Below are 27,223 nucleotides of genomic sequence, written 5' to 3'. Positions count from 1 at the left end.
TTCTTTTGATATAATCATCTACTTGTGTATTGTCTCTCTTAATAGATGGTGAACTTGAGAACTTTCTGTTTAACTAAATTAATAAAATACCACAAATGTCATTGTATTCCAAGTAGAATATATTATCATTTAATCTTAACCCTTTTAATGTTTTCATAATCACTTCTCTACATTCTCTCTGAGTGATCTTAAGTCCCATTGTTTTAATTATTATCTTAATGCAGATAATCCCAAATTGATATTTCCATCCCACATTTATTTTCAAAGATCTGCATATTCAGTTGACCACTGTACATGCATGGTTAGATAGTTATACAGACACCTGTTCAGCATATCCAGAGTTAAAATCATCTTTCCCCAATTTGCCCCTTGATCCTGTGGTATTTATTTCTATGGCTTCTCCCTATCTTTCACGCTTCATATTCAATCTTTAATTAATCTTGCACATTTTCTCCTCTAAATTCTTCTTAATACAGATCCATTCTGAATAACTACAATTGCTGAGTTCAGGCTCTTCCCTTTACATTACATTACTTCCAGTAATCTTTCTGAAATACTTTCTTTACATTACTTCCAGTAATCTTTCTGAAATACTGAACTGATCATGTCACTCCCTCTACTTAAAAACTCTGAATAGATTCACAAACATCATCTTCTTGAAATTCTAAAATGTTTTCTCTTGCTTCCCCCTACTGCTGAATTGAGCCATTGTTCTTGATGGGAGTATAATAGGTTCTTTTGATGTGCGAGAGTAGAAAGATTTAAAACAGTCTATAGCAGCAGTCCTCAACCTTTTTGGCAAGAAGGGACCAGTGCTCCTATGAGAATCTAATGCCTGATAATCTGAGGTGGAGCTGAGGCGGTGATACCAGCTGAATCTTCGCTGTCTTGCCTGCCTGCCGTTCACCTCCTGCCATGTGTCCTGGTTGCTAACAGGCCACTGACTGGTACCAGTCCATGGCCCAGGGGTTGGAAACCCTTGACTTATAGTATCAAATCTAGTCACCTTTGCATTATATTCATATCTTTTACCTGCAGTATGTTCAGACCTTTTACCACCTAACCTTATCCTGTTTTATAATTAACAGATGCTTTATGCCACTGGATGACTTGCTATTTGTTTGTTCTATGCATTTTTTGTAATTATAGTGCATTTGCTCATTGATGTTCCTTCCAGTTAACTTGCTAAATGAATAACTCCCATGTAATCTTCAAAACCTTTCTCAAATATATACTCCTTAATGAGACCTCTGTGGACCATCTTAGTCGCAAGATTTCTTTATATTCCCAGTGATATTTTAGAACTTTATACCTGCTGCTCTTATTCCCTTATATGATCATTGTTATTTATGGACTAGTCTCATATATTATCATGTGATCTTTTCCATCCCGTGTGTTTCTAGTTCCTTGGCCTATATAATATGAAGAGTAGCTAAAGGAATTAGGGATAGTCTACAAAATATGTGAGAATTCTCCACGGAAAAAGTCTTTATAATATTTAAAAGTTTATCAGTTAAAAGTAGGATTCCATTTGACATGTGAAGTTTCAGGAAGGAGGGGATGGAAATTACAGGAAGACGTATTTTAGCATGTACAATTTAGAAAAAGTAGTGCCGTATGCTGGAAGTAATCCATAGTAGGAGTTCAGTAAATGGTAGCCTATCTTTTTTCTTTTTTTTTTTTTACATTTTAAATTGAGATATAACTTACATACAATAAAGTATATAGCTTTTTAAGTATACAATTCAATAAATTTTTACATATGTGTATGCATAAGTAAAAATCAGAAAAGTAGAGAACATTTCCACTTCTCCAGAAAGTTCCCACATGCTCTCCCCATTATTTTCCCACACATTTAACCATGGCTCTGAGCTTTATTACCAGAGATTAGCTTTGTTTGGAAACTTACAATATATGTCCTTTGTGTCTGCCTTTTTTCACTATTTATATTTATGAGGATCATCCATGTTATTGAAGGTAGTAGTAGTTTGTTCTTTTTGTTCTTTTTTTCTTTGATGTATAGGATTCTATTACATGAATAGACTGTCCCTGCCACACCCCCCCCCACATATACACATACACCCTACCCCATTTATCAATCTACATAACTTTAGTACATACTATTGAATGCTTTTCTGAAGGGGTTATATGAATTTTAAAACTTTCATTAGCAATTTGATTGTTTCTTCACATGAGTTCTCATTTAAGAATCAATCTTAGAGTTTCTTTTTATGTAAACACTGCCTATTCATGTAAACTTTTGAAAATAAAGGAAAATTTAAAGAAGAAAATAAAAATTATTCAGTCTCACAACCGATGGTAATAACTAAACCTTCATTATATATTTTTCTAGTCTTTTTGTGTACATAATTTTTAGTAGAATTGGACTCATTAGGCTAATTGTTTTTGTATCCTTTTTAAAAAACTTAATATATTCTGAATATGTTCTCATATCCCTTTATAAAGAATCATTTTTTTAGATACATTTATCAAGTAGAGTTTTATGTTTTTAAATTGATGATAAAAATCAGAATGCTGCTTTGTAGCCTGTAGGAATTAAAAGAGGTTGAGAGAAAAGAAGAATAAAACTTAGTATCTTTTCTCAAGAAAAATTATTAAGCTTATGAATAGGTCTATTATTTCAAGCCACTGTGAGTCATTAGCTATCTTAGCATTTTATAAATTACTTACTAATACAATAGAATTTTGGTGTTTCTTCCTTTGATATTAGATAGCTATGGTTTTCAATCTCTCCTACTCTTTCTTTAACCACTGCTCCTTGAAAAAAAAAACAGTACTTTTCCCAAGCAGTGTATATTTAAAGTTTATATGAATATTACTTATATGTTTTTTTACCCTCAGCTATGTGTAAGGTACTTGTTTGAGCACTTTGCGACCTTGCTTAAAAAATTGTTCTAAGGAGAAGAATGATGAATACATAAGAATGTTCAATGCATTAAGGAATTTTAGCTTCTTCCCTCCACTTGAAAAATAAAGACACCAAAGCCCCCAAAAGATTAAATTACTTGTCCACAAAATTTGTGTCAGTCAGAACTAAAGCCTGGAGCCAAAAGCTATGATTCCATCAGTGCTTTTCCACTTTAGATGTAAGTACTTTATCCTTAGTGGTTTTCTTGACACCAACTTTGTCATTTTCTAAGAAAATGCTACTAATTGTGTCTGTAATAAGTGAAGCAAAGCTGGCTTCATTTACAACAAACACTAAAGTGCCTAGAATGTATGATGTGCAGTTGTAGAGACCGCAGATAGGTGAGAAATACATTGATGGACTAGGAACATCCGTGGAAAGCAGTGGTAAGTGTGGAAAGAGCTTTTTTTTTTGGAATCGGAACATCTGTGTTAGAATCTCAGCTCTATTATTTTCTACCTGTGTAGCTTATTTAAGCTACTTAATCTCTTTGAATCTTAGTTTTCTTGTTCATTCATTTTTTGAGCCCCTACCACATGGCAAGAACTGTATTAAGTGCTAGGGATACAGCAAAATTCTTATTCACATGAGGGTTTTCGTGAGGATAATGTATATAAATCAGTAAAATAGATAAAGCACCAATCATACCACTTGACACAAAGTAAGCATTGATAAAAGTTCCTTTATTTACAACAGGCTGAGGTTCTCAAACTTTTTCATCTCAGGACCCCTTTATATCCTTAAAACTTATTAAAAGACCCCAAAAGGTTTTTGTTTCTGTAGGTTGTATGTATTAATGTTTACAGTACTAGAGGTTAAAACTGAGAAATTTAAGTATTTATTAATTCATTTTAAAATAGTAATACTTAACCCATGTTAATCAACATTTTTTAATTAAAATAATTATTTTGCTCTTGAAAGCTTGGAATTTATCATGGGCAACAAGTACTGTTGTTTTTCTTGAAATGACAGGCTTACTTTGTTTACTTTTAGGACAATTTCTGCCAGAAATCCAAATTAGACTAACTATAGTTTGTCATTTAAGTAAAAATGATACTGCATGGAAAAAATGGCTAGTTCAGCTTGCAACTCAATTACACAAGTAGTTTTTTGTCAAGGCAGTCATTTATACTGATAAGAAGTGCTTTATGTATACTTCTTTCTTGTTCCACAGAGTATTAAAAAGGTATGTATTTAAGTGTCAACATTTAATAAAATTTATGATTTTTACTGCTTTGTATAAAGGACATCCATAAGTAAAAGTTTCTTTTTTTTTTTTTAAACTGAGTGCATAGTGGTGAAGACAGTGACTATTAGTAGAATTTTGGTTTTGTTATTGTTTTTTGCTACTGTCTTAGTTTGTGCTAAGGCATGAGCAATATTACCACTAGTGCTTTTGCACCCTCAAATGCACACATCAGCACAGTGGAAAGGGGAAATACCATTTTAGTATTATTTTGAAAATAGTTTGACCATGTCAACTCCCTGAAAGGATCTCTCTCCCCTCAATAGACCACATTTTGGGAACCATTGCTATAGAGGATATTATTGGTACTTAATTATAATGTTTTGATTTCATTTTAATGAAATATACTTTTTTTTCCTCATGGGGTTCGCATAAAGAGTCTACTCACATACATTACTGTTGTACAGGTATCTAAGCAAGAACTCTTACAATTAGTTCATTAGCCTGCTGAGTAGTAGTACAATCAAGAGAGCAGCTGACTAATTTACAGAGAATGTTTTATGTTACAAAAGCAGCAAAGTAGGAATTCTATTCTTTTGGTGTATTATTGGGATTGTTGAATCAAATTTTTTTCTGATCATGCTTTCTTTTGTGTTTTTAGGCTTGCATTGATGACAATGTTGATATGGTGAAGTTTCTGGTAGAAAATGGAGCAAATATTAATCAACCTGATAATGAAGGCTGGATACCGCTACATGCAGCTGCTTCCTGTGGATATCTCGATATTGCAGAGTAAGTCAGTTCTCTATTTACTTTTATCCAAATAAAATGTTAGAGACCTGAGATTTTACAGAAATTGTTGTTAAAGGTAAATGAGTGAACTTTTATATTACTGTAATTCATGAAAATTATTGTTTCCAGGAAAGAGGATGATTCTTAGGAATCCAAATAGTGAGTCTCTTGATAGGAAATCATCTTCCTGTCTCCTCACCCTCTTTGGCTTTTGGTAGTTTGTATCGATATGAGTAATTGTACATATTTCTCCAGTCCCATCTCCTTTACTTCTGAGTACACATAGATTGTCAAATGATTCAAGGTTAATATTTAGCAATCTAGTCTATTCTTGTGTAATCATGAATTGTTAGGGGAAAATAACAATAATTACTTTGCTTTAGAGAGAATATGGTACATAGTTCTCCAATTAGTCAGTATATATATGCTTGCTTAGTTTTTTATTAAGATTGTTTTCTAATAATATGTTTTTTAGGAAATTCAGTGAGAAATAGTTATTGTATTCTTAACTACCTTTAATGGATGGCTACTTTCCAAGAAAATTCGATTCTTTAAGCTTTTAAAAAGTATAGCTATCCTGACAAAATAATTTTTTTATTAAATTATTTTTTTCTTATTACTATATATCAATACCATAAACAGTTTTGTCTGTTCACATTAAAGGTTTTCAACTAATAAATATTGGATATGGGCCTTCTGTGGATCTTTCTTAGTAAGCCTTCATGGTTTTATTTCTTTGTATATTTCACATTTCCTCATGTATATTGGAGATATAATACTTCATTTTAAACAGAGGCTCGATGTTTGGTGGTCTGGCCTGGGAATCAAAAGATCTAAGTTGAGTTTTATTACAGACACTAACACTAACTGCACTATATATTTTGGTAATTTGTTTCCTCTTTCTGTGCCTTGATTTCTTTTGTGTAAAATGAAGAAGTCTTTTTGCTATTGCAAACCAATAGTAGTTGTTCATAATTATATCATGGTTCTCAAGTTCCTTATTCCTTTCTGTTCTTTTCATGCTCATTTTTCTTCTTTAGAAAAAAATAGTGCTAATGTACATTTATCTTTAGCTGTTCTTAAAACTTTGGTAATTAGGGTCTGGAGTCAACTTATGTGGATTATGAAGGCTTTCTCAACCACTCTCAAGGGGTTTTCTCCTGTATAGAATGGGAATAATAATTTCTAGATTTGTCGTGAGGGTTAACCGAGGTAACCCATCAAGCATAGTACTTGGCACATAGGAAATACTCAGTATATATTAACTTTTTATCATTATATCATTTATCTCCACTGGGAAAATGAAAACCCGTCTTTCTTCAGATGTTTAGTCCTTGTGTTTTGTTTTTTTATTCATGCTTCTGAGTTTGAAAACACAATAATAATTGTCTTCAATGATTTCCTATGGAATAATTTCCATAGACTTGATTGATAACCCATTCTGTCACTTGGAATGGTTTTAGCTGCAAGTAAGGGTATCAGATTTAAAAAGACCTAAAGAGTAAGGGCTCTTGTTATACATAATCTGTGTATGTCAAGAAGGGGAACCTTTTCCAGAGAGCCCTCTCTGACTGTGGCTTATTTCCCCTTAAGGGACTTCCATTGGCCTGGCTTGGTCATTTGCCCATGTCTACTTTGGGAAAGGCGAGTATCTGGCATATTCAGTTTTTTATATGCCAATAAACAAGTATGAGTGGGGTGAGCAGTCTGCTGTAGATGTTAATGTATTCAAGTAGAGTAACTACAACTTTTCACATTTGGAAGGTGGGATATGGAATATGTGCAGATCTGTGCAAAAAAGAGATCTTTTTGGCCAAGGTTGACTAGAGTTTTGCTGATTTAACTTTCTACAGGCAGTTAGAATTTATGGCTATGGTGTAACTGAAGTATTTAAATCTATAGTTTCTTTGAACCAAATTAAAATTAGAAAAATGATGATGACCTCCTTTTTTACTCTTTCTGCCGCATGAAATTATTTTTTTAAATAATGACAGTGTTTTATAAAAGATAATTTAGTAGATACTAGGTTATTTGTTAAGGTGATCATAGCCCCAAACTCTTCCAAATGCATGATTAATCAGTATTACCTTTTTTAGCAAATAATTTCACTAATGAGTGTGAGAAGTTAATTAAACCCTACTTTCTTGGGCCTTGAAAAATATAGCGTGGAGGCTTGCTTAAAAGATAGGGTGAAGCCTCCCCCAAATCAGAGTATTTGTAGGGTAAAAGGTCTTGTTAATAATGATGTAGAGACAATAGTTATAGAGTAGAATTGATGTAGGAAAATTGGGTCATTCTATTAAGTACTGGAGTTAAATTTGTTGGAAATCCTGTTTCAGCATTCACTAGCTTTGTGCCCTTGGCCAAGCTACTTAGCCTCTATGATTAATATATTTATGAAATAGTGTAATAATTTGAGAATGATCTAGCATCTTCCTAGCTCTTACTTCTCATAATGCTTTCCACATTTTTCACTCTGTCAGTTCAATTCTCCAACATTCCCTGCTGGTTCATATCAATGTGTCTTTGTTCACAGTGGTTTAGTTACCTCATTTCTTTATTGGTCAAGTAAACCTATTAAGGTGCAGTTTGTGTAAGGGTCACTTCTTCCAGAAACCTTTCTGAAGTTTCTGTCTGATTCATCATCGTCTCTAACATATCAGTTGTTTACATGATTCTTGACCAACTGCATTGTGCACAAAATAGTACTTATTCATCCTTTTGGAAATGAGAGCTGAAACAAACAGTGAAACACAGATAGTTTACTCTGAGGATTTAAGGATGATTAGGATACAGTGAGTTCTAAATTTTTTACCTTTATTGGAGATAGTGGAAAAAGAATGTGAGGTTACAGTTTGTAGACACTTAACAGTTTCATATCAGGTCTTTAGCCTATTATAAGCCAAGTAAATAGATAAATGATAACTTCATATTCTGGCTCAATTATCTCACCTTTTCACTGAAATAGTTACCCTCAACCTCTCCCTGCTTTGAATAAGGTAAAAGTCTCAGATCTAAAAATAGAGATTGTTTAATAATGTCCCTTTTCCAGAGTGGATTACAGGAAGTATAAATGAGATGAGTTTGGGGGCATGATGTTCATTAATGTTCAGCATATGCATTATTTTACTAAATAGAGATGAGTCAGGTATTGAAATGTGTGCATTAACATCATTCTCTTCCTTTGGTGTGCTCAATTGGCAGTGTTATGCGCTGAATTGTGTCCCTACAAAATTTACATACTGAAACCTTAACCCTGAGAACCTTGAAATGTTACTGTAGAAGTGGAGCCTTTAAAGAGATTTCTAGGATGTGTCCTAATCCAGTCTTACTGATATCCTTATAAGAAGAGGAAATTTGGAAAAAAAGAGACACTAGGGCCATGCACATAGAAAAGACCATGGGAGGACACTGAAAAAAAGCGGTGGTCTCTAGCCCAGGAGAGAAGCCTCAGAAGAAACTAAACTTGTCAACATCTTGATCTTGGACTTCTAACCTCTAGAACTATGAGAATAAATCTCTGTTGTTTAAGCACTTAATCTGTGGTGTTTTCTTATGGTAGCACTAGCAAACTAATACAGGCAGTACAGAATTCTTACTGTCACATCAAGGTATTCTTCTCCCAAAATTACAGTGTTGATGTCATTGGACTATGAGTTAAAAGTAAAATTGAATAGTACAACTTTTGGACATACTAGAAAAGCAAATGATTGTGGAACCCAAGAAACCATGTATTCAATTTATTGTTCTAATCTATAACAATCAGTTATAGCTCTCTAACCATAAAGTATAACTAAATTATATATTTAAATTATGTGCAAAGTACTGAAAACCAAGTCCTCTGACTAAAAAATAATTGGATGAAAATGTAAGAGTTATACAATGGCAGCATTTTAAATTTTGTCATTCTTTTTCATTTGTTAGCTAGAATACTTTTGTAAAAGAAACTTCCTCATATTTGGTTGCCCCCTGGTACAAGATTTTTAGGAAAGAGGGTATATTATTTATTCTTTCCCTCTGTATACTGATATTTAAAATAATGATTTAGTTCAGTAGTTAACTTTCAAAAGGATTAATTGTTTTTCTGAGATCTAAGTAACTTTAGGAGCTCTTGTATTAAAACATAATTGATGTGTTTCAATCCATTGCAATTATTATCCTTATTGATTAGCAAATGGTACCATCTTTGGTCATTAAGAGTCTCTTCATGTTGGCTTCTGAGTCCTTGGGACATGACCAAATAAAGTGATCTTTAAAAGCTCCCTTGCTCTTTAGTATTACAGGATGTTCCAGATATCTTTTACATTTTCAGCCCCACGTGTAGACTTGCAATTTTTCCAAGGAGCCCTCTTCCTTGTAATGGCTGCTAGCGTGCTCATTGTTACTGCTAGTCATTGTTTCCAATTCAAATTAAGCACCAAAGTGTTTTCTTTAATCTTATCAATTTTATGTCAATATTTCCTTTCTTCCTCAGGTCATTGCCAGGAACTACAGGATTAAAATAATACATAATTATTAATTTGCTTCATCATATGTTACACATACTTTAGACTACTTATAATGATACTACCAATAACAATATTATTACTGAGAGCAGTTTGAAGTTCTTTTGTTCATTTGATTGGTTGGTGGGTATTTTGGCAGGGGTAAGAGGGAACACTTATTTTTGTCCTTAAGGTAGCCCACTTGGAATATGCCTTCAAATTACTGTGTGTTGAAGTCATTTGAAGTAATTCTTTTTTGTGTGGTTATATGCCACCAACTATGTATGCCATTGGGTTCATTGTTTAATCTGTTTTTTAGAGTTCGCTTTCTTTAAGCTTGTTTTATAATTTATATAAAATACCAGGTTCCAATGACAGTTCCTAGTCTGCTACCCTATTTCCTCCGACATTCTATAGATAACTATTTCTTAGTTTTATATTTTACCACTGTATGTTTTTTAATGTATTATTTAAAATAAATATTACTCCTCCTTTATAGGTAAATAGTAGAATGTTATACACATATTTCTTCCCTTTGCTTTTTTCACTTAACAGTCTATTATGGAGATCGCTATATAGTGGAATATATATTTATTTGAATGAGTACAGTTTTAGCCTTGGAATTGTCTTTTCATGTTCTTGCAAATCATAGGAATTTTTATGTTTGGAAAATATTTTGTATTTGAATAATAAAACTTAAATGATAAATGATTTGTTTTTATTAACATTTTGGTTATCTATGTGTTCGTTATTCTAATATAATCTTTAGTATATTAATTTTGTCACCAAATTTCTTTTTTAGGACTCTGCTACAGTTGTTTAAGGAATGCTTTAATCCTGAGTTGCTTTAGTGTTCGCCATAAAATTTTCCAATAGTAAAGAAAATTAGCCCTGTATTAGGCTAGCATTATGTAGTTTCATAGTACTAGAATGAAATATTGATTAATTAATATATTTAATATAATTTTCTTCTAGTTTTAAAGGTACTGTTGTTGAAGATTTCATGTCATTATAAAATTCTGGTAGGATTACATTCAGTGACATTTTCATGATTTCATTTACAGCAAGGAAAAAGTTTCATTAGCTTTGTCACTTGATCATTAAGAACCAGCTATATAAGGATATGAAAACTTTTAAATACTTGTGGTGGTTTATTTATAGCTCGGCTTTTCTTTGTTATATCCTTTATTCCATAAACATCCAACAGTATCCTCAAGATTTTTCTTGGCTTGCCCTTCAAAATATATCCAGTATCTAACTATTTTTCATCACCTCTTTCATTTCTCCCTGATCCTGGACAATGTTGTTTTTCATGGAATTATTGCAGTTGCAATAATTCTAACCATAACCATCTTCTTCCCACTATCTATTTGCCAAACAGCAGCCCGAGTGATCCTTTTAAAGTAATTACAACTGGGATAACATCTCATTTTTACTAAATAGCCCCTCCAGTGGGTTCACAATGCACTGGGGATGGAAGCCAGAGTTCTGGTGGCCTAGAACGCTATTGTTTGGTCCTTCATCACCTTTCTGACTTCATTTCACCCACTCCAGGCTCTCTCAGTCATATTGGTCCCCTTGCTTAGCCTTTAAACAAACTAGGCATTTTGCTTCATAGTCTGAACCTGTTGATTCCTTTGTCTAGAATTAAATAATGTTATTTTGGTAAAAGAATCAAGAATTCTTATTGATTTAAGAAATATATGAACTTCATCACGCCAGTGGGAAACATAATATTCTTAAGCTCAAGCTCAGGAATCAGATAACTGATTAAATCTTCCCTCTGCCAAATAATTGCTGTTAACTTTGAACAAATTCAGCTTCTCTGAGCCTCTGCTTCCTCATCTGTAAAATGGAAGTGTTAATACTTGTCCCTCCTTTATATGATTATTTCAAAGATTGAATGAAGTAATATGTATAAGACACTTGACACAATATTGGCACATATTTAGTATTCAGTAAATATTAACTCAATTAGTTGTTATTCATAATGCAATATTTGATTATTTTAATGAAAAGAGGATAAGCTCTTGATTCTCCTGGATTATTATAATTTTGTTTTAGGACAAACCTAACTAGATGAGAGGAGCATAGGAGAGTGATGTAGTCATTGGTCATATTTACTTTTGATAAGTGAGTATTTGAGCCCTAAGAAGGGTTGACAAATCCATGAATTTTGGTTTTATTTACATATTTTTGTCAAGAATGATACTTTGTTAGTGTAAAGTAGAACTTTTGATTAAAAGTCTCAGAAGATGAAATTACATCTAATGTCTTATGAAAATAGTAAAATTTTGTTTGAGACATACTTACATGTTGCTATAATCACAATGGGGTATATTTGTCTAAAACTATAAAGATAATGTTCTCATATATTCCATTTTTTTAACTTTATGGGAATGTTCACTTTTTTCCAATTTATAATCAGAACTGGAGCCTTATTCTCAACTCATATTCTGTTGTTCTTTTTGTTATAGCACAACTGTCTCCTATAGTAATGTTTCCAGAGAAAAAAATGACTTGGGACCCAACTAGGCACTCTGTGCCAAGAGAGAGTTCTTGGCTTCCCGCAAGAAAGAATTCAAGTGCCAGCTGAATATCAAAGCGAGAGCAATTTATTAAAGAAAAGGGCTACCCCACAGACAGAGCAAGAGGCCACTCCATAGGCAGAGTGGCATTTATCTTATCCAGGTCTGGTTTTTCTTGAGAGTGTAAATAGCATTTTTATTAGGGAGAGGAATATATATAAGTCATGTGGGGCTTTCTGAGAAAGGGGAGGGCTCCCCCTAATAGGTCACCACACCTTTCTTTTTCAAATATGGTCTGGGTCAGATCTGTCCTGGTGCTTGGGGGCATGCGATTTAGTATGTTAGCATATAATGAGCCAAGAGGTCATGTTTCGGTCAGTCTTTCTCCCTATTGTAGTGACCCGGTCTGAGCTGGTTCTGGTCGCTTCCTCTCATCTCCAGTACATGACTCTTACTTCCTGTTGTAGGGTACCTTGTCCCAGTCTTGTCTTAGTGTTAGGCCTTGTGAGATTTAAAAATGACTACAACACAGTCCATAATCTTCAAGCTTACAGATAGATACATGTAAAGTCAATTAACCAATACAATATAGAATAAATGGACCAAGAGATGTACAAGGAACATTGAGGAAGAACTGATTAATTCTGTGTAGGCCAATCAGAGAAAGATTCTAAAAGCAACATTGTTAAATTAAAAGATGAGCAGAGTTTTTGCCTTTGGGAGTTGTAAGCTCCTTGAGGAAAGTCATGTTATTCATGAATTAGAAATAATATATGTAAATCTCTTCGTTAGGTTCTACTGTATCGAATAATATTTGCCATTTCTTTGTTAAAACTTATTGACCAATTCCCATAAAGTTAAAACTAAACACTGCAGCTAATAGGTTACTTCTACTTCTAATGAGCTCACTCTCTTCGATTTCCACCAATCGAATTGCAAGACTACCAAAAGTTAATTGTGTATGTGTTTAGCCTGTTAATACCTGTGGGACTTGTTGGTGATTATATAATGTAATCAGATAGCCCAAAACTGATGAAACATGTTCAAGAAAGAAAATTGCTATAACTATGCCAAACTCTTTGGAAAGACTAAATAAAGGGAAGGCCTTGAAAATATTATTGCTGTTTAATAAGATGGGGGGGCAACAACTGAAAGACTGAAAGAAAAAATACCTAGATTGCTTTTCTGTTTACTTCAAGTTTTTCCCTCACTTTAAAGTACTTTGAAGCCTTACACAACACATTATGAGTATGATTATTTCAAGAAAGGCAGCATGTATTTAAGTCATTGGAGACATTCTACAGTATGTTTTATGTTGAAATGTCTTATTTATGTTTATTTCATTTATGTATTATGTTTTATGATTCCATATTTTAATCAGCTTTTCTGGTTAATGAAGCAAATACTGGACTTGATTATATTAGATAAAAGAATTTCTTTGGAGCCATAATTTTTTCCAGGAGAAAACCACTAGTGGAATAAGCAGATAACACTAGGAAGTCTTTATTTATCCCACTTACTATAAATTTACTGTACATTTTAAAATTTTTATTTTTCAATTACAGTTGACATTGAATATTATATTAGTTTCAGGTGTATGACATAGTGATTAGACATTTATATAACTTACAAAGTGATCACCCCAATAAATCTTGTACCCATCTGACACCATACATTGTTATTGCAATATTATTTACTATATTCCTTATGCTATACTTTATATCCCCAAGACTGTTGTGTAACTACCAATATATACTTCTTTTTTTTTTTTTTTTAAGGCAAGGCAACCCTTGGTTGACCTCACAGATTGCAAGGATCTTGTCAGCCTACAATCCCTTTCTTATTTATTTATTTTTTTTACACCTACAGCACCTGGTCTTCCTAGGTGGTCTCCCATCCAAGTACTAACCAGGCCCGACCCTGCTTTAGCTTCCAAGATCAGATGAGATCGGGCCTGTTCAGGGTGACATGGCCGTAGATCCAATATGTACTACTTTTTTTTCTTTTCTCCCTCTTTAATTTTCGCCCCCTCCCCCATTCCGCTCCTGAGCTAGGGATGTTGCCATCTCCCTTTAAGAACTGGACCTCTATGGACATGGCTCCATAGTGTAGCGGTTAGCACGTCTGCTTTACACGCAGAAGGTCCTGGGTTCGCACCCCAGTGGAGCCGCGGTGCATGGTCTACAGCTGTGCCACCCTGAACAAGCCCGATGTGTGATCTCAGAAGCTAAGCAGGATCGGACCTGGTTAGTGCTTGGTTGGGAGACCACCTAGGAAGACCAGGTGCTGTAGGCATAAATAATAATATTAAATTAAAAAAATAAATAAAAAGAACTGGATCTCTGAAGGCGGGGTGTCTCTCCCACATGCATGCACGGGGTTATTATCTGTGGCTCTACCTGGGGAGCAAACCCAAGACCTTCTGCTTGTAAAGCAGACGTGCTAACCACTACACTATGGAGCCATCCCACAATATGTACTTCTTAATTCCTTCTCCTTTTTCATCCACACCCTTAATCCCCCTCCCATCTGGTGACCATCAAAATGTTCTCTATATCTTTACGTTTGTTTCTATTCCTTTATTTTGTTTTTTAGATGCCACACGTAAGTGAAATCTCTTTTTGATTTATTTCACTTAGTGTAATATCTCTAGGTCAATCCATGTTGTTGCAGATGGCAGGGTTTTATTCTATTTTATGGCTGAGTAATATTCCATTGTATATATGTACCACTTCTATATCTATTTATCTGATAATGGACACTTAGGTTACTTTTGTATCCTGGCTATTGTAAATAATGCTGCAATGAACATATCTTCAAATAAGTGTTTTGTGTTTCTTCGAGTAAATACCCAGAAGTGGAATTGCTGGGTCTTTCATCTCTTGTTATAGGCCTTTGTTTTAAAGTCTTTTGTCTGGTATAAGTATTGCTACCCCAGCTTTTTTTCTTTCTTTCTTTGCATTTTCATGGAATATTTTTTTGCATTCCTTTACTTTCAGTTGGTGTGTCTTTTGATGTGAAGTGAGTCTCTTGTAGGCAACATATGTAAGGGTCTTGTTTTCTTATCCATTCAGCCACCCTATGTTGTTTGATTGGAGCATTTAATCCATTTATATTTGAAATAATTATTGATCGATGTGTAGTTATTGCCATTTTATTCATATTTTTTCCCTTTTTTTTTTTTTAAAGTCCTTTTAACATTTCTTGTAATACTGGCATGGTGGTAATGAACTCTTTAGCTTTATCTTGTCTGGAATGCTCTTTATCTGTTTTTCAATTCTAAATTATAGCCTTGCTGCTTAAAGTAATCTTGAAGGTAGGTCCTTAGTTTCCATCATTTTGAATATTTAATGCCAGTCCCTTCTGGCCTGCAAAGTTTCTGTTGAGAAATCAGCTGACATCTTATGGGATTCCCTTGTGGGTAACTGCTTTCTCTTGCTGCTTTTAAGATTCTCGGTTTGTCTCTCTAACTTTTGACATTTTAATTATGATGTGTCTTGGTGTGAGTTTCTTTGGGTTCATCTTGTTTGAGAGTCTCTGTGCTTCCTGGAATTGTATGTCTATTTCCTTCTCCAGGTTAGAGAAGTTCTCCATCATTATTTCTTCAGTGAGATTTTCAATTCCTTTCATTTCCTTCAATTTCAGTTCCTCTCTCTTCTCTTTCTGGTACTCCATGATGTGAATGTTGATGCACTTGATGTCGTCCCAAAGGCCCCTTAAACTGTCCTCATTTTTTCTTTTTGGATTCTTTGTTCTTGTTGCTGTTCTGAATGGGTGTTTTCTGCTACCTTATCTTCCAAATTGCTGATTCATTCCTTTACTTTATATAATCTGTAGTTGGTTCTCTGTAATGTATTCTTCATTGCAGTTATTGTATTTTTCATTTCTCACTGGTTCTTTTTTATGTTCCCTCTTTGTTGAAGTTCTCACTGAGATCATTGAGCAAACTTATAACCAGTGTTTTGAGCACTGCACATGGTAGTTTGCTAGTCTCCGTTTTGTTTACTTCTATTTCTGGAGCTTTGTTCTGTTCTTTCACGTGGGACATGTTTGTCTTCTCATGTTGGCTGCCTCCCTGGATTTTTTTCCTATGTATTAGAGCTGCTGTATCTCCTGGTTTGGGTAGAGTGGTTTTATGTAGTAGGTGTCCTGTGTGGCCCAGTGACATGGTCTCCTTGGTCATCTGAGCTGGGTGCTTCACATGTGTCCCTTAATGGATTGTGTGTGCCTTCCTTTTGTAGTTGAGCCTTGATTGCTGTTGGCATGTCAATAAGAGGGTTTGACTTTCGGGCTGATAGGCTGTGAGGACTGGCTGTTAACTACAGTGGAGGAGCTGTTTTCCAGCAGCTGACCCTGTGGAGCAAGATTTGTTTTAGCAGGTTTGTGGTGTCTGCTGAGTCTGCCTTTTGGGTGTGTAGTTTGTGAAGGTGGTTGGGTGCTGCTCTGGTGTGATCTGAAGCAAGCCATTGGGTGTGTTGGTTCTCGAGCCTCTTGGGAGGGGCTCTGGAGCAAGCCAAGGTCAGCCACATGAGCTACAAAGTGATCTGCAGACGGTTACCACTTGTACTGGGCTTGGAGGTGCCTGGGAGAGGTTAAACTGCCAACCAAGGCTGGCTACCACAAGGTCGGATTTGGGGCTGCTTAGCAAGAGGTACGGGGTTATGCCAAGGCCAGATGCTGCTTGTTTGGGGTTTGTGAACCTTTGAGAGATTTTAGGAGAGTCCGTGGCATCAGCCAAAATAGGCCATTTGTTGGAAAAGCTACTGGAAGTGGCTTGGGTGAGCCTGCAAATTGGGTGGGATGGGGTCTCATGGAATCACGGGGGAACGGGGGAACGATGTTAGGTTGATGGAGACTCACCCACCTTTGTGTGCAGGCTGGGTGTGGGGAGGCTCAACAAAGAAACAGTAGATTCTGCCAGCAGTTCTGCCTGAAAGAAAGCTGTCCCTCTGGCCCTTGCCCAGAAACCAGACAACTCAATTCCTCCCCATATGTCCCTGGCACCTTTTGAGCTGCTTCCCCAACACTGGAGCTTAGAGTGAGTTCCTCATCAAGTTAAGTTCCTGCTTAGGCCCTTTAGAAGGAGCACCTGGGACTCCAGCAGCCCTTCATCTCACTCAGCTACAGTTTTTGCTGGTTTATTAAAATGTTAATGTGTTTGGTTATAGAATGCTGCCTCAGACTGGTGGGGTTGTTAAACAATCTACAATATTATCCTTGTAAAATGTGAAAAATTTTATATTTTTAGATGAGTGAAGATTGGATGAGTGGTAGACCTATATATAGTTCTTATTTTATAAATGAGGAAACTGTGTCATAGAGAGAAATCATACACAGGAAAGGACAGAACTAGGATTTTAACCTACACAGTCTAACTTTTCATGTCTGCACTTCTAGCTACTATACTATTCTGCCTCCCTTTCTAGTCTTTGTAATTGGGAAGATTATGCCATTAAACTTACTAAGGGTTCTAAATAGATTGGGGGAAGCAGAGGAGAGAGTGTAGTGGGATGGGGATTTAGGTAGGCCAAATTTGAGATGCTAATGGAAAGGTGCAATAGAAGCCAGGAATATTTGGGGTATGTTTATAATGGTAGGGATCTCAAGACCCAGAGAACAACACAGGGGTGTTTCCCAGCTTTCCTTTTTGCCTCACAGCTGGAGCTGAAGAAGCTGATAACCCAAAGTACCACAATGGGCACAGATAAAAAACAAAAACAAAAACAAAAAAAACCCCACAACAGCCTAATTTATTTGACCAAATACTAGGAGAGGAACACCCTACAAAGACAGATAACTCTACTCTAGCCATTCACCATAGGAAAAAAAAATCTCAGCTTCATTCACACTCACCAGCAAAGGCCAAGTAGGAAGCATAGACTTCCACACTTACCACTCTGTAATAAGCACTCCAACACCTGCACTGTAGTGGTATCAGACTAGACTAGATATATAGGGCCAGACAGACTTTTATCTCCATCAGATGGTTAACTAGCTTTCCCCTGCCACTTGCAGTGGAGACCATGTGGGAAGCCTGGACTTCTACCCACACCTGGCAGAAAGGAGGAGCTCTTATTCCTTCCTGCTGGAGTGGTGTCTGAAAGGACCTATTAGAGAGTGATTACTTTCATCACCTCCAAGCAGTAAAGAGTCCTACCTCCCTCCCCTCATAGTGTCAGTGGAGGCCACATGGGGCATACTAGTGAGACACTCATACTTTTCTCAGCCAGGAAGGTATCGGTGAAGGCTTGGTGGGGAGCCAGAAGCAATAAGGAGCTGCCCCATCTCTTGTATCAGTGGAAGCCAAGTGGGGAACCTGGACTTATACCCCCACCTTGTAGTAATGAGATGGCATCTCCCCACCTTCTTCTGGTAGAGCAGGACCAAACAAAGTCAGCTGATAGAGAAGATTTAAGCAAGATCTCAAGTCTTGTAACACTTTACCCAAAATATTCAGATTTCAGTTGAAAATCAATTGTCATACCAAGGAAAATCTCAAATTAACTGAAAGAAGATAATAGAAGCAACATTGCTATGGCAGCAATATTAATCTTAAAATTATCTGACAGATTATAAAGCAGGTATCATAAAAATGCTTCAACAGCAATTGCGAGCATGCTTGAAACAAATGAAAAAATAAAGTCTCATCAAAAAAAAGAATAGAAAGTCTATGATGAAATAGAAGATATGAAGACCCAAATTGAAATTTTAGAACTGAAAAGTTAATAACCAAGATAAATAAAAATTAAATGGTTAGGTTCAACAGCAGAATGGAGGGGATAAAAGAATTAATGAACTGGAAAGTAGAATAATAGAAATTACCAAATTTGAGCAACAAAAAAAATAGACTAAAAATGAACAGAACCTCTGAGGCCCATGGGACTGTCTAAAATTATTTACATTTATTTTATGGTTTTCGTTTCTCAGAGACTTCCAAAAGGAAATAGTATTTATTTCTGAAGTTAATAGTATAACGTTCTACTTACCCATCTTTAAAAGGTTTAGGTAGCTTAGTTTTCATCATTTCTGTCTTATTGTATGTCTTACTGTCTAACTTTCTGGTTTTTAAAAAATGTTTTTATTGTGATTAAAAACACATAATATTAAATTTACTATCTTAACCATTTTTAAGTGCATAGTTCAGTAGTGTTAAGTTTATTCACTGTTGTGCAGCAGAGTTCTAGAATTTTTCATCTTACAGTACTGAAATTCTACCTGCTAAACACTAATTTCCTCAGCCGTTGGTAACCACTTTTCTATTTTCAGTTTTTATGATTTTGACAACTTTAGATACTTTATATAAGTGTAATCATAAAACATTTGTCTTTTTATGATTGGTTTATTTTGCTAGCATAACGACCTTGAGTTTCTTCTATGTGACGGAATTTCCATTTTTAAGTCTACACTCACTTTCTGAGCTTTAAAAATTTACATTTTGAATACATGAAAAATTCATATATTGGTTAAAATGACTTTGATACTAGTTTTCCTACAGTACATAAGAAACTCAATATTCATTCAATGTGGACATTAAATATATTCAGTTCTTGCTAATGAAGTTACTTTCTCCTTGTCTCTTTAATCACTAGATTCTCAGCTTCTATTTAAAGACAAAATTTTAATTAAAAGATCAGATTTTTTCAATGGAATATTTTCCTTAAACAATTTCTTCTGTAGTTTGATTTTTAACAAAACTCAAAATCCAAGACAATGGAAAGAAAAAGAAACTCAAATCTGTCTTCCAAATTCACTTAACACTGAGTCATTCTAATGCAGGTAAAACCCTGCCTGCTTATTTAATATACTGTATCCAAATTACGACCAATAACTTGGTTAACAACTTTACCCTTTTGTCAGATTTTTAAATAATTTTGTAAAAATCCATTTGGATCCTGTCTTGATTCCGATGTCTACTGATTTATTTATCCAAAATTATTTTTTAACTCAAGGCTGCTAGATTACTATAAATCTCAGTAAACTTGGTCGTTTATCATTTTCCACTTATACAGTTTATAAAGAATGTTATCATTTACTAGGTGGCATCTCCTGTTTTGGCCTTCTTTGTATTGAGGAAATCATTAACCATTGTTAAGGAAATAGAAGCCTGCTCCCTCCCCCCACCTCATCCCCCAATATTCAAAAAGATGCCCATCTAAGAAACAGCACACACTGTCTTCTGACTCTCAGTTTGGGACTCCTATGAGAAATTGCTGGGTTTTTTTTTTCTTTCCAAGAAATCTTAAATATAGTATATTTTTCCTGATTAGCAGTCATATGAGCTGTTTATAATACTCTAGCTTTTTTTGTTCTGAAGGAAATCTAGCCATCTATTGTCAGTATTTCCACGGTCCCTCAAATTTTATTATTCCAGATAACCTGTATTTTGTTTCACATTATTGTAAACATTACTTTCTAAATGTCATAATTTTACATGATGTGACAATACAATTTTAATTTTATTTTTAGACATTATATGAGGTGACTCATTTGAATTTCACGCGGCCCTGTAAGTCACCTATAAACTAGGCTTCAAATGTTTTAAGTTAATGAACGTCACACAACTGTCCAGGCAGAGATAGGAGCCTAACCCAAAGTCTGCAGACCTTTAATGTTTTTGCTTTTTTCACCCACCCAGCCAACATTTGAATGGCTTTTTGAGATTATTCATGGTGGATAAGAATTAATACCATGAGGTTTTATTTATGTTAATATATTTGCAAATAATAATTGTGGAGTGCAGGAGAGGTTTGTGAATTTTATGCATGCATATATATATACCTAAACTTTTGGCTCAAGGGTTGCTCCAGGCCCTGATTCCTGCCAGTAATGTTTTGAAATTTTACTCTTGTTAGTTTCTCTTAACATCTTTCCTGTTTATATAAAATTTGGATTGTCCGTATTTTGCTTTGACCCATTTCCTTGTGACTTCTTCCCATATAGCTCCCTCTGCTGTAGGCGCTTTAGCTACATTGAGGTATACCTTTTATTCTTAGTCTTTATAGCCTGTGAATGATTTTGGATACTGTACCTAAGCAAAATAGAAGTGGTTTTATGTGTAAATATCCCTAATTATTTGAGATTTTGCCTAGCAGAATAATTTCACATTCTCTTGGAGCATAGTACAGTTTATTATTCCACTTATATATATATATATATTTTTTTTTTGCTTCAGATTCATTTATTTATTTGTAGTATGTAAATGTTCTTGTGTAGTTTTGTATTACATTTTTCAAAACAAGCAGAAATTACCTCAATTCAAGTATGACTCTTGTTCGTAAAATTCTCATGAAAATCATAAAAATGAAACATTACTTTGTGCAGGGAAAAATGTTTACATTATTAAATGTAAGAACATCATGCCACAAAAAGTATATGATACACATACAAAATAAACTTGCTGCAGAAAACTTGGATAACAAAAAATTTATTCTCTCCTCACAAAAAATCATAAGTGATAAAATTCCCTCCTAACCCTACCTCTTACAGATAATCACTGTTAACTTTATAGTGTATATTCTTTGTTCTCTCTCTCTCTTTCTGTAAAAGTTACATCTCCATATAAATACATTTAGTTAGATGATAAAGGCCTTAAAGCAAAAAATTAACCAGACTTCATACAACCTTTAAAGTTTAGTAAAATATAAAATACTATAAGGAACATTTTTTTAAGTGCAGTGACAGTATGAAAAAAATATTTGTAACGTCTATTTGTCAGATGTAGAGAATATATTAAATTTTCTATATATCATTAATTAGTACCACCATCCATCACATCATATAAGTCAAGAACTTTAATTTATCCTAGACACCTTTTTCACTTTCATTTCTCATATTCATCTGGTCTCCCAATATCTCTTTGGTATCTCTGGAATTCATCCATTTCCTGCATCAAATTCAAGCTTCCAACATAATTTTCTATACTACTGCTGTAACTAGTTAACAATCTACCTACTTTCATTCTTTCTCCGTTCTAGTTTATTTAACGTATTGCACTAAGTGACCTTTTTGAAACACATATCTGATCATGTAAGCATTTTACACAAATAAACACTCAGCAACTTTGTATGTGTGTGTGTGTTGTGTATTGTGTGTGTGTGAAAGAGAGAATGGATATCACAGATAGAAATACAGAGATTGAGCAGTTATTTCAGTTACTCTCAGGAAGATGAACCTGTCTCCTGTCTAGCCATACATATACTTCCTGTCAGAGAGTTTTGGTGCCTTTTGTTCTCTCTTTCTAGAATATACTGTCTTTCCATTATTTTTGTTAGTACCTACATATACTTCAGATAATTTTTACCTGACCTCATTAACTCAAATTATCCTGTTATTCACTCCAAGCTACCACCAAATTCTCTGCCGTAAGACTTGTCATAGCAAGTCATCCAAAGGACCTGTGTGGCTCACTTAGGCCTCTCCATTGGCCTGGTCCACTAATCAGTGTCTGACTGTGCTCTCAGTCCATCACCACAGGGAAGCAGGACAGTTGGGTGGCCTATATGAACCCAATAACAATGGCTATATCAAGGGATCCAGTCTTGTCATCAGGGCCAATGATCCAAGATAACGTGAATCAGCTGAGGCCTGCCTGGGAAGATGTGAAAGAAAAAAGAAGGGCTCTAAGGCCTTGGCTGAAATTGAAGGAAAAATGAATGAGAACATGGAAAGAAAGAACTAGAAAACCATGAGGATAAATTATTTAGTAGAAATGAAAGCTTATCCAGAAAAAAAAGACAAAAAAAGAAACCTGGTAGGTATTCATCTTCTTTATCAAGTTCTGATTCTTTTAGCAGTTTTTGGATTCTGAAGATGAGAAAAACAAGGAAAAAAGAAAAGACCTGCTCACGTAAATCTTCTCAAAGCTCCATGTCAGAAACTGAATCAGACAAGCCAAAGGATGCAACTGAGAAAAAAAAAGGATATTAAAGGACTCAGCAAAAAGAGATATATCCTAATTGTAAACCTTTATCATCTGAGTCCTTATCAGAAGAGGAGGTACAAGCATAAAAGAAGAAAAGCAGTGAAGAACAAGAAAAAACAACAGAAAGAAAAGAAATAGCAAAGCATAGTAAGAAGACAAAGAAGGCTGCGAGTTCAAGTCCTGACTCACTGTAACATTACAAAAAAATCAGGATTCTCTTATAAAGAAAGTATAATGTCTGAGGAAATCTCAACTGTGAAAATTATGACATATTTACTAAAATGCATGAGTTTTCTTGTTTTTAGAATTATTCTTGGACTAATCAGAAGCCACTCAGATGCTTCTGTGTGAAAGGGCCATAATAGTTGCCTGCTGCTTGAACATCTTTTTTTTTTCTCCCTTTTTCTCTTTCATTTCATAATAACTCTAGGGGGTAGTACACTGCAGTCACTCTAGTGGTTGATATTTGGGAACAATGTTAATATTTTTGACTAGAATTATCTAATGATAAATTAATAGAAAATGATTCTGGGTACATCGTTAAGATGTAATCAGAAATGAATAGATGACTCTAACATTTTTGAAATAATTAATTGATATTTTAAAATCCTTACTCTGTGTTTTAATTTTTTCCCCTTGTATACTTTTATTCACCTGGGGAAGGAGCTTTTAAGGTTGAGGGTTGGTTTTCTTTTCTTTTTTTTTAGCAGGATAGCATGCCTTTTATCTTCACTACCTATTTTTGCAGACACAGTAGCCATGCTTCATAGGAAGATCAGAGCTAGGTATAGCCATCTTGCCCTTTACTAAGCTTAGTGACACCCTTGGACTCTGTCATAAGCTGCTTTGAATGAACCAGAGAAACAGCCTTTTGCAGCACAAGAAAGCCCCAGAAGCTCTGGGATTTACCTCCACTTCAATAATGCTGAATGATTTTTAGCATTAGAATTTGTTTTAACATTGCATTAATTTTAACTACACTTTGGCTTTGGGGAGAGGAGTCATTTCAAATAGGCACTGGTACTTTTTGAAAAACTTGATAGCTATCTAAAATGCATGTTTTATACTGTGAAGATTTAACCCATCAGGAAAATTTCATGTAATAGTCATTTTTTGTGTAAATTTTGTTTGGGCTGTAATGTTTAGCTTTTATTAACATTTTAGTCTTACTGTCTTAAATTTCTTACTGCATTTAATGGCATTCTTGCCAAGCTATTTGGCATGTGAAAAGCAGGTTTTTGATTTTTATTACTCACTTACTTACTTACTTACTTATTTTGTAACAGCTTCACAGTGAAACTGAGACTTACCATATATACAAGTTGAGTGGCAGCCCTGGTATGCTGCTGTGTAGTTGCATAAAGCTGTTGCCAGAATCTTTGTAAATACAATGTTTTAAAAGTTTGTCTTTGTATACTCATAACAAATTTTGACAAGTTAAACTTATTGTTCTTTCTGTGTCATTTTATTAAGATTTTGTGCTTAAGATGAATTATTAGTATTGTTATAAAAGGAATTGATAAATCATTCTTACTTCACATTTTTATATTGTCAGATAACTTGAAATATAATTTGATGTACAAATTTTGCTTGTTATTGAGGGTGTGGTAATTATAGTGGCATATGCACAAAACATTTTGGCATGACTAGGGTCTGAATAAACAGCTATTTTAATTTTTAAAAAAGGACATCATAGTTTTACATTTATTTAGATGATTCGTCTTTTGCTAAACTGTAAGCTCTTTAAGGGGAAAGTTCATGTTTGTTTTTGTTTACCGTTGTATTTCTGGCATAGTGCTGAATACATACTAGACACTTGTCTTAGTCAGCTTTGGCTGCTATAACAAAATATAGATGGTGGCTTAAACAACTGGTATTTGTTTCTCACAGTTCTGGAGACTAGAAGTCCAAGATAAAGGTGTTGGCCAATTCCGTATGTGATAAGGGCCCTTTTCTTGTCTTATAGATGACTGTCATCTTACTGTGTCCTCTGGCAGAGAGGTAGTGAGCTCTAGTCGCTTCTATAAGATCGTTGATCCCATCATGCATGCTCCACCCGCTTGACCTCATCTATACCTGATTATCTGCTAATACCATCACTTTGAAGGTTAGGGTTTCAACACGAATTTTGGGGAGACACAAACATTCAGTCCATAACAATACCCCATAAGTATTTGTTGAATTAATGAACACATTAGAAATTCAAGCAAAAGATGTAAATAAGAAGTTCGCAAAAGGAGAAAATACAAATGCTAGTAAACATCAGAATATTTTTAACTTCATGTGTAATCAGGAAATAAGTTAAAACAACAATATTTTAAACCCATAATGTTGGGAAGTTTTTAGATTGATGATGTCAGGTATCTGTTTTAGGACATGTCTATTAGTAGGATCGTATTAAATAAAAGTATGATCCAGCCATACAGTGGAATAGTTTCAGCTGTTAGAAGAGGGAAGCATTGAATTATAATACATTTTAAATAATTCCATTAATTTTTGTTTTACCAAAAGAACCTCAAAAAGCGACTGTATATATGTTTATATGCACACATATAACCTTATAGCAAAGGTACTGGAAAGATATTTACCGTACTATTGATAGTGTTTATCTCTGAGAAGGGATCATGATAATAGAACAAGAGGTATAAAGAAGTTCTTTCAATTTCCTTTTTTTAAAACCTCTGTTGACTTTTTTACTGTTTTTATAATGAGAATATTTTGATGTAGTCTGTGAAAAAATACAAAAAAGAGTTAAGTTGGTTAGGGACGTAAATGAGAAAAAAGCCCGTTTTTGCATATCGAAAAGTAAAATCAGAGCATGGTTTAATTCAGAACTTTAAGCAATTTCATATTATTGGAGCCTAAAGTGTGATACAGGAAAGAAGAGTAATGATGCTGAAAAAGAATACAAAACCACATTATTGAGGGTCATGTGTGTTTTCTCCTAGTATGGAACAACCATTCAAAGATTTGTAAGTTGGGAATTGACTCTGGTCATGTTAAATAGGTGATTCTAGGAGATGTTCAGTTGACACAAATGAAAGAGATTGATAACCTTTTTGTATCTGGATCTCTTTGGAAGGTTTGATAAAGCCCGTGGATACTTACACAGGATTTTTTTTTTTTTTTTGAATGCCTAAAATACAAAGTAAAATGAAAACCAATTATAATTATATTGGATATCTTTTATCAAAATATTGTAAAAAAATTGTGGTGTAGTTATATATGTACTACTTTAGTAACACATTAAATAAAAAGACCTAGTTAATGTCAAAATAGTGATGAACATAAATAATACTAGAAGGTATGTACATCAGTTGAATGGTTTTCTGAATTCTATCCATGGACCCCAGGTTAAGAACTGTTGCTTATGGTATGAGACTGGGAACATGGAGATCAGTTAGGAAATCAGTCTACAGGGAGATAATGAAAAATCTGGATGGAGATAGTCTGAAATGATCCTATGAAAGGTTTTCTAATTATTATTTAAAATTATTATTTTGTATTAGTAAATCAATATGTGTACACATTACAGAAAAATTAGGAAATAAATTTTTTTAAAAAGAAAACAAGCTCTGTGGTAGTTTTTAAAAACATAGGTAATACATATACTATCTTTGACTTATAATGCTGCTCTTACATAGGAGTTTTCATCATTGACCATGCATTTAGTCTTTTAATAATATCATCATTGCTTAAGTGTCTTACCTTTGATTTTACAGGTTTTTAATTGGTCAGGGAGCACATGTAGGAGCAGTCAACAGTGAAGGAGACACACCTTTAGATATTGCTGAGGAGGAGGCAATGGAAGAACTACTTCAAAATGAAGTTAATCGGCAAGGTAATCTAAAAGCAACCTAAATGGAAAAAAGATGTTTAAAACAGTTTAAGAAAGAATATGATATTTAACTTTTTCAATAAAATAATTGTTGACATTGAAAGACAATCATAATTTGAGTGGGGAAAAATCAACTTGCTTAATGTATGTGCAGTATGTTTCTATTTTTAAAAGTACGATTCTCAACTCTACATCTTGTTAATATTTTTCAAGTTGAAAGTATTATAAGTGGTAAGGTCAGACATAAAATTATATGGTAATAAGAGCTTTGGAGAGAAATAAAACAGGCAAAGGAGATAAATGTATAGAGTAGATACAACACTTGTAAATTTAAATAGATCAATCAAAAAGTCCTTTCTGAAAAGGTGTTATTTAAGTTAAGATCTGAATGAGGTGAGGGAATGAGTTAAATGGATCTGAGGAATGGACATTCCAGACAGAGAGAGCAACAAGTGCAAAGATGGGAAGGTACCTGGCTTATTCAGAGATATAATAAACAGACTAGTGCAACTGGAACAGGCAGAAGAAAGAAGAGGCTGGAAAGA

General features: G+C 34.3%; 1 protein-coding gene, 1 non-coding gene and 1 pseudogene across 8 annotated transcripts in view; 2 read left to right on the top strand and 1 right to left on the bottom strand.

The window, feature by feature from the left end:
* The window catches only part of PPP1R12A (protein phosphatase 1 regulatory subunit 12A), a 130,776-nt gene that overhangs the window by 39,717 nt on the left and 63,836 nt on the right, over window positions 1–27,223 (top strand). For all 7 annotated transcript variants that reach the window (XM_023521123.1, XM_023521122.1, XM_023521127.1 and 4 more), the window contains exons 2-3: window positions 4,777–4,907; window positions 26,563–26,681. In XM_023521123.1, the coding sequence (XP_023376891.1) occupies window positions 4,777–4,907; window positions 26,563–26,681 (250 nt within the window). The remainder of the gene's footprint in view (window positions 1–4,776; window positions 4,908–26,562; window positions 26,682–27,223) is intronic.
* Window positions 13,780–13,899, bottom strand: LOC111730183 (annotated as a pseudogene).
* TRNAV-UAC lies at window positions 14,017–14,089 on the top strand. The gene has a single exon. It is a non-coding gene; the product is annotated as a tRNA-Val (tRNA).

The sequence above is a fragment of the Pteropus vampyrus genome, unplaced genomic scaffold, assembly GCF_000151845.1.
Source record: "Pteropus vampyrus isolate Shadow unplaced genomic scaffold, Pvam_2.0 Scaffold9, whole genome shotgun sequence".
In the NCBI taxonomy this organism is placed as follows: domain Eukaryota; kingdom Metazoa; phylum Chordata; class Mammalia; order Chiroptera; family Pteropodidae; genus Pteropus; species Pteropus vampyrus.
This window is presented reverse-complemented; position numbering and strand designations above follow the sequence as displayed.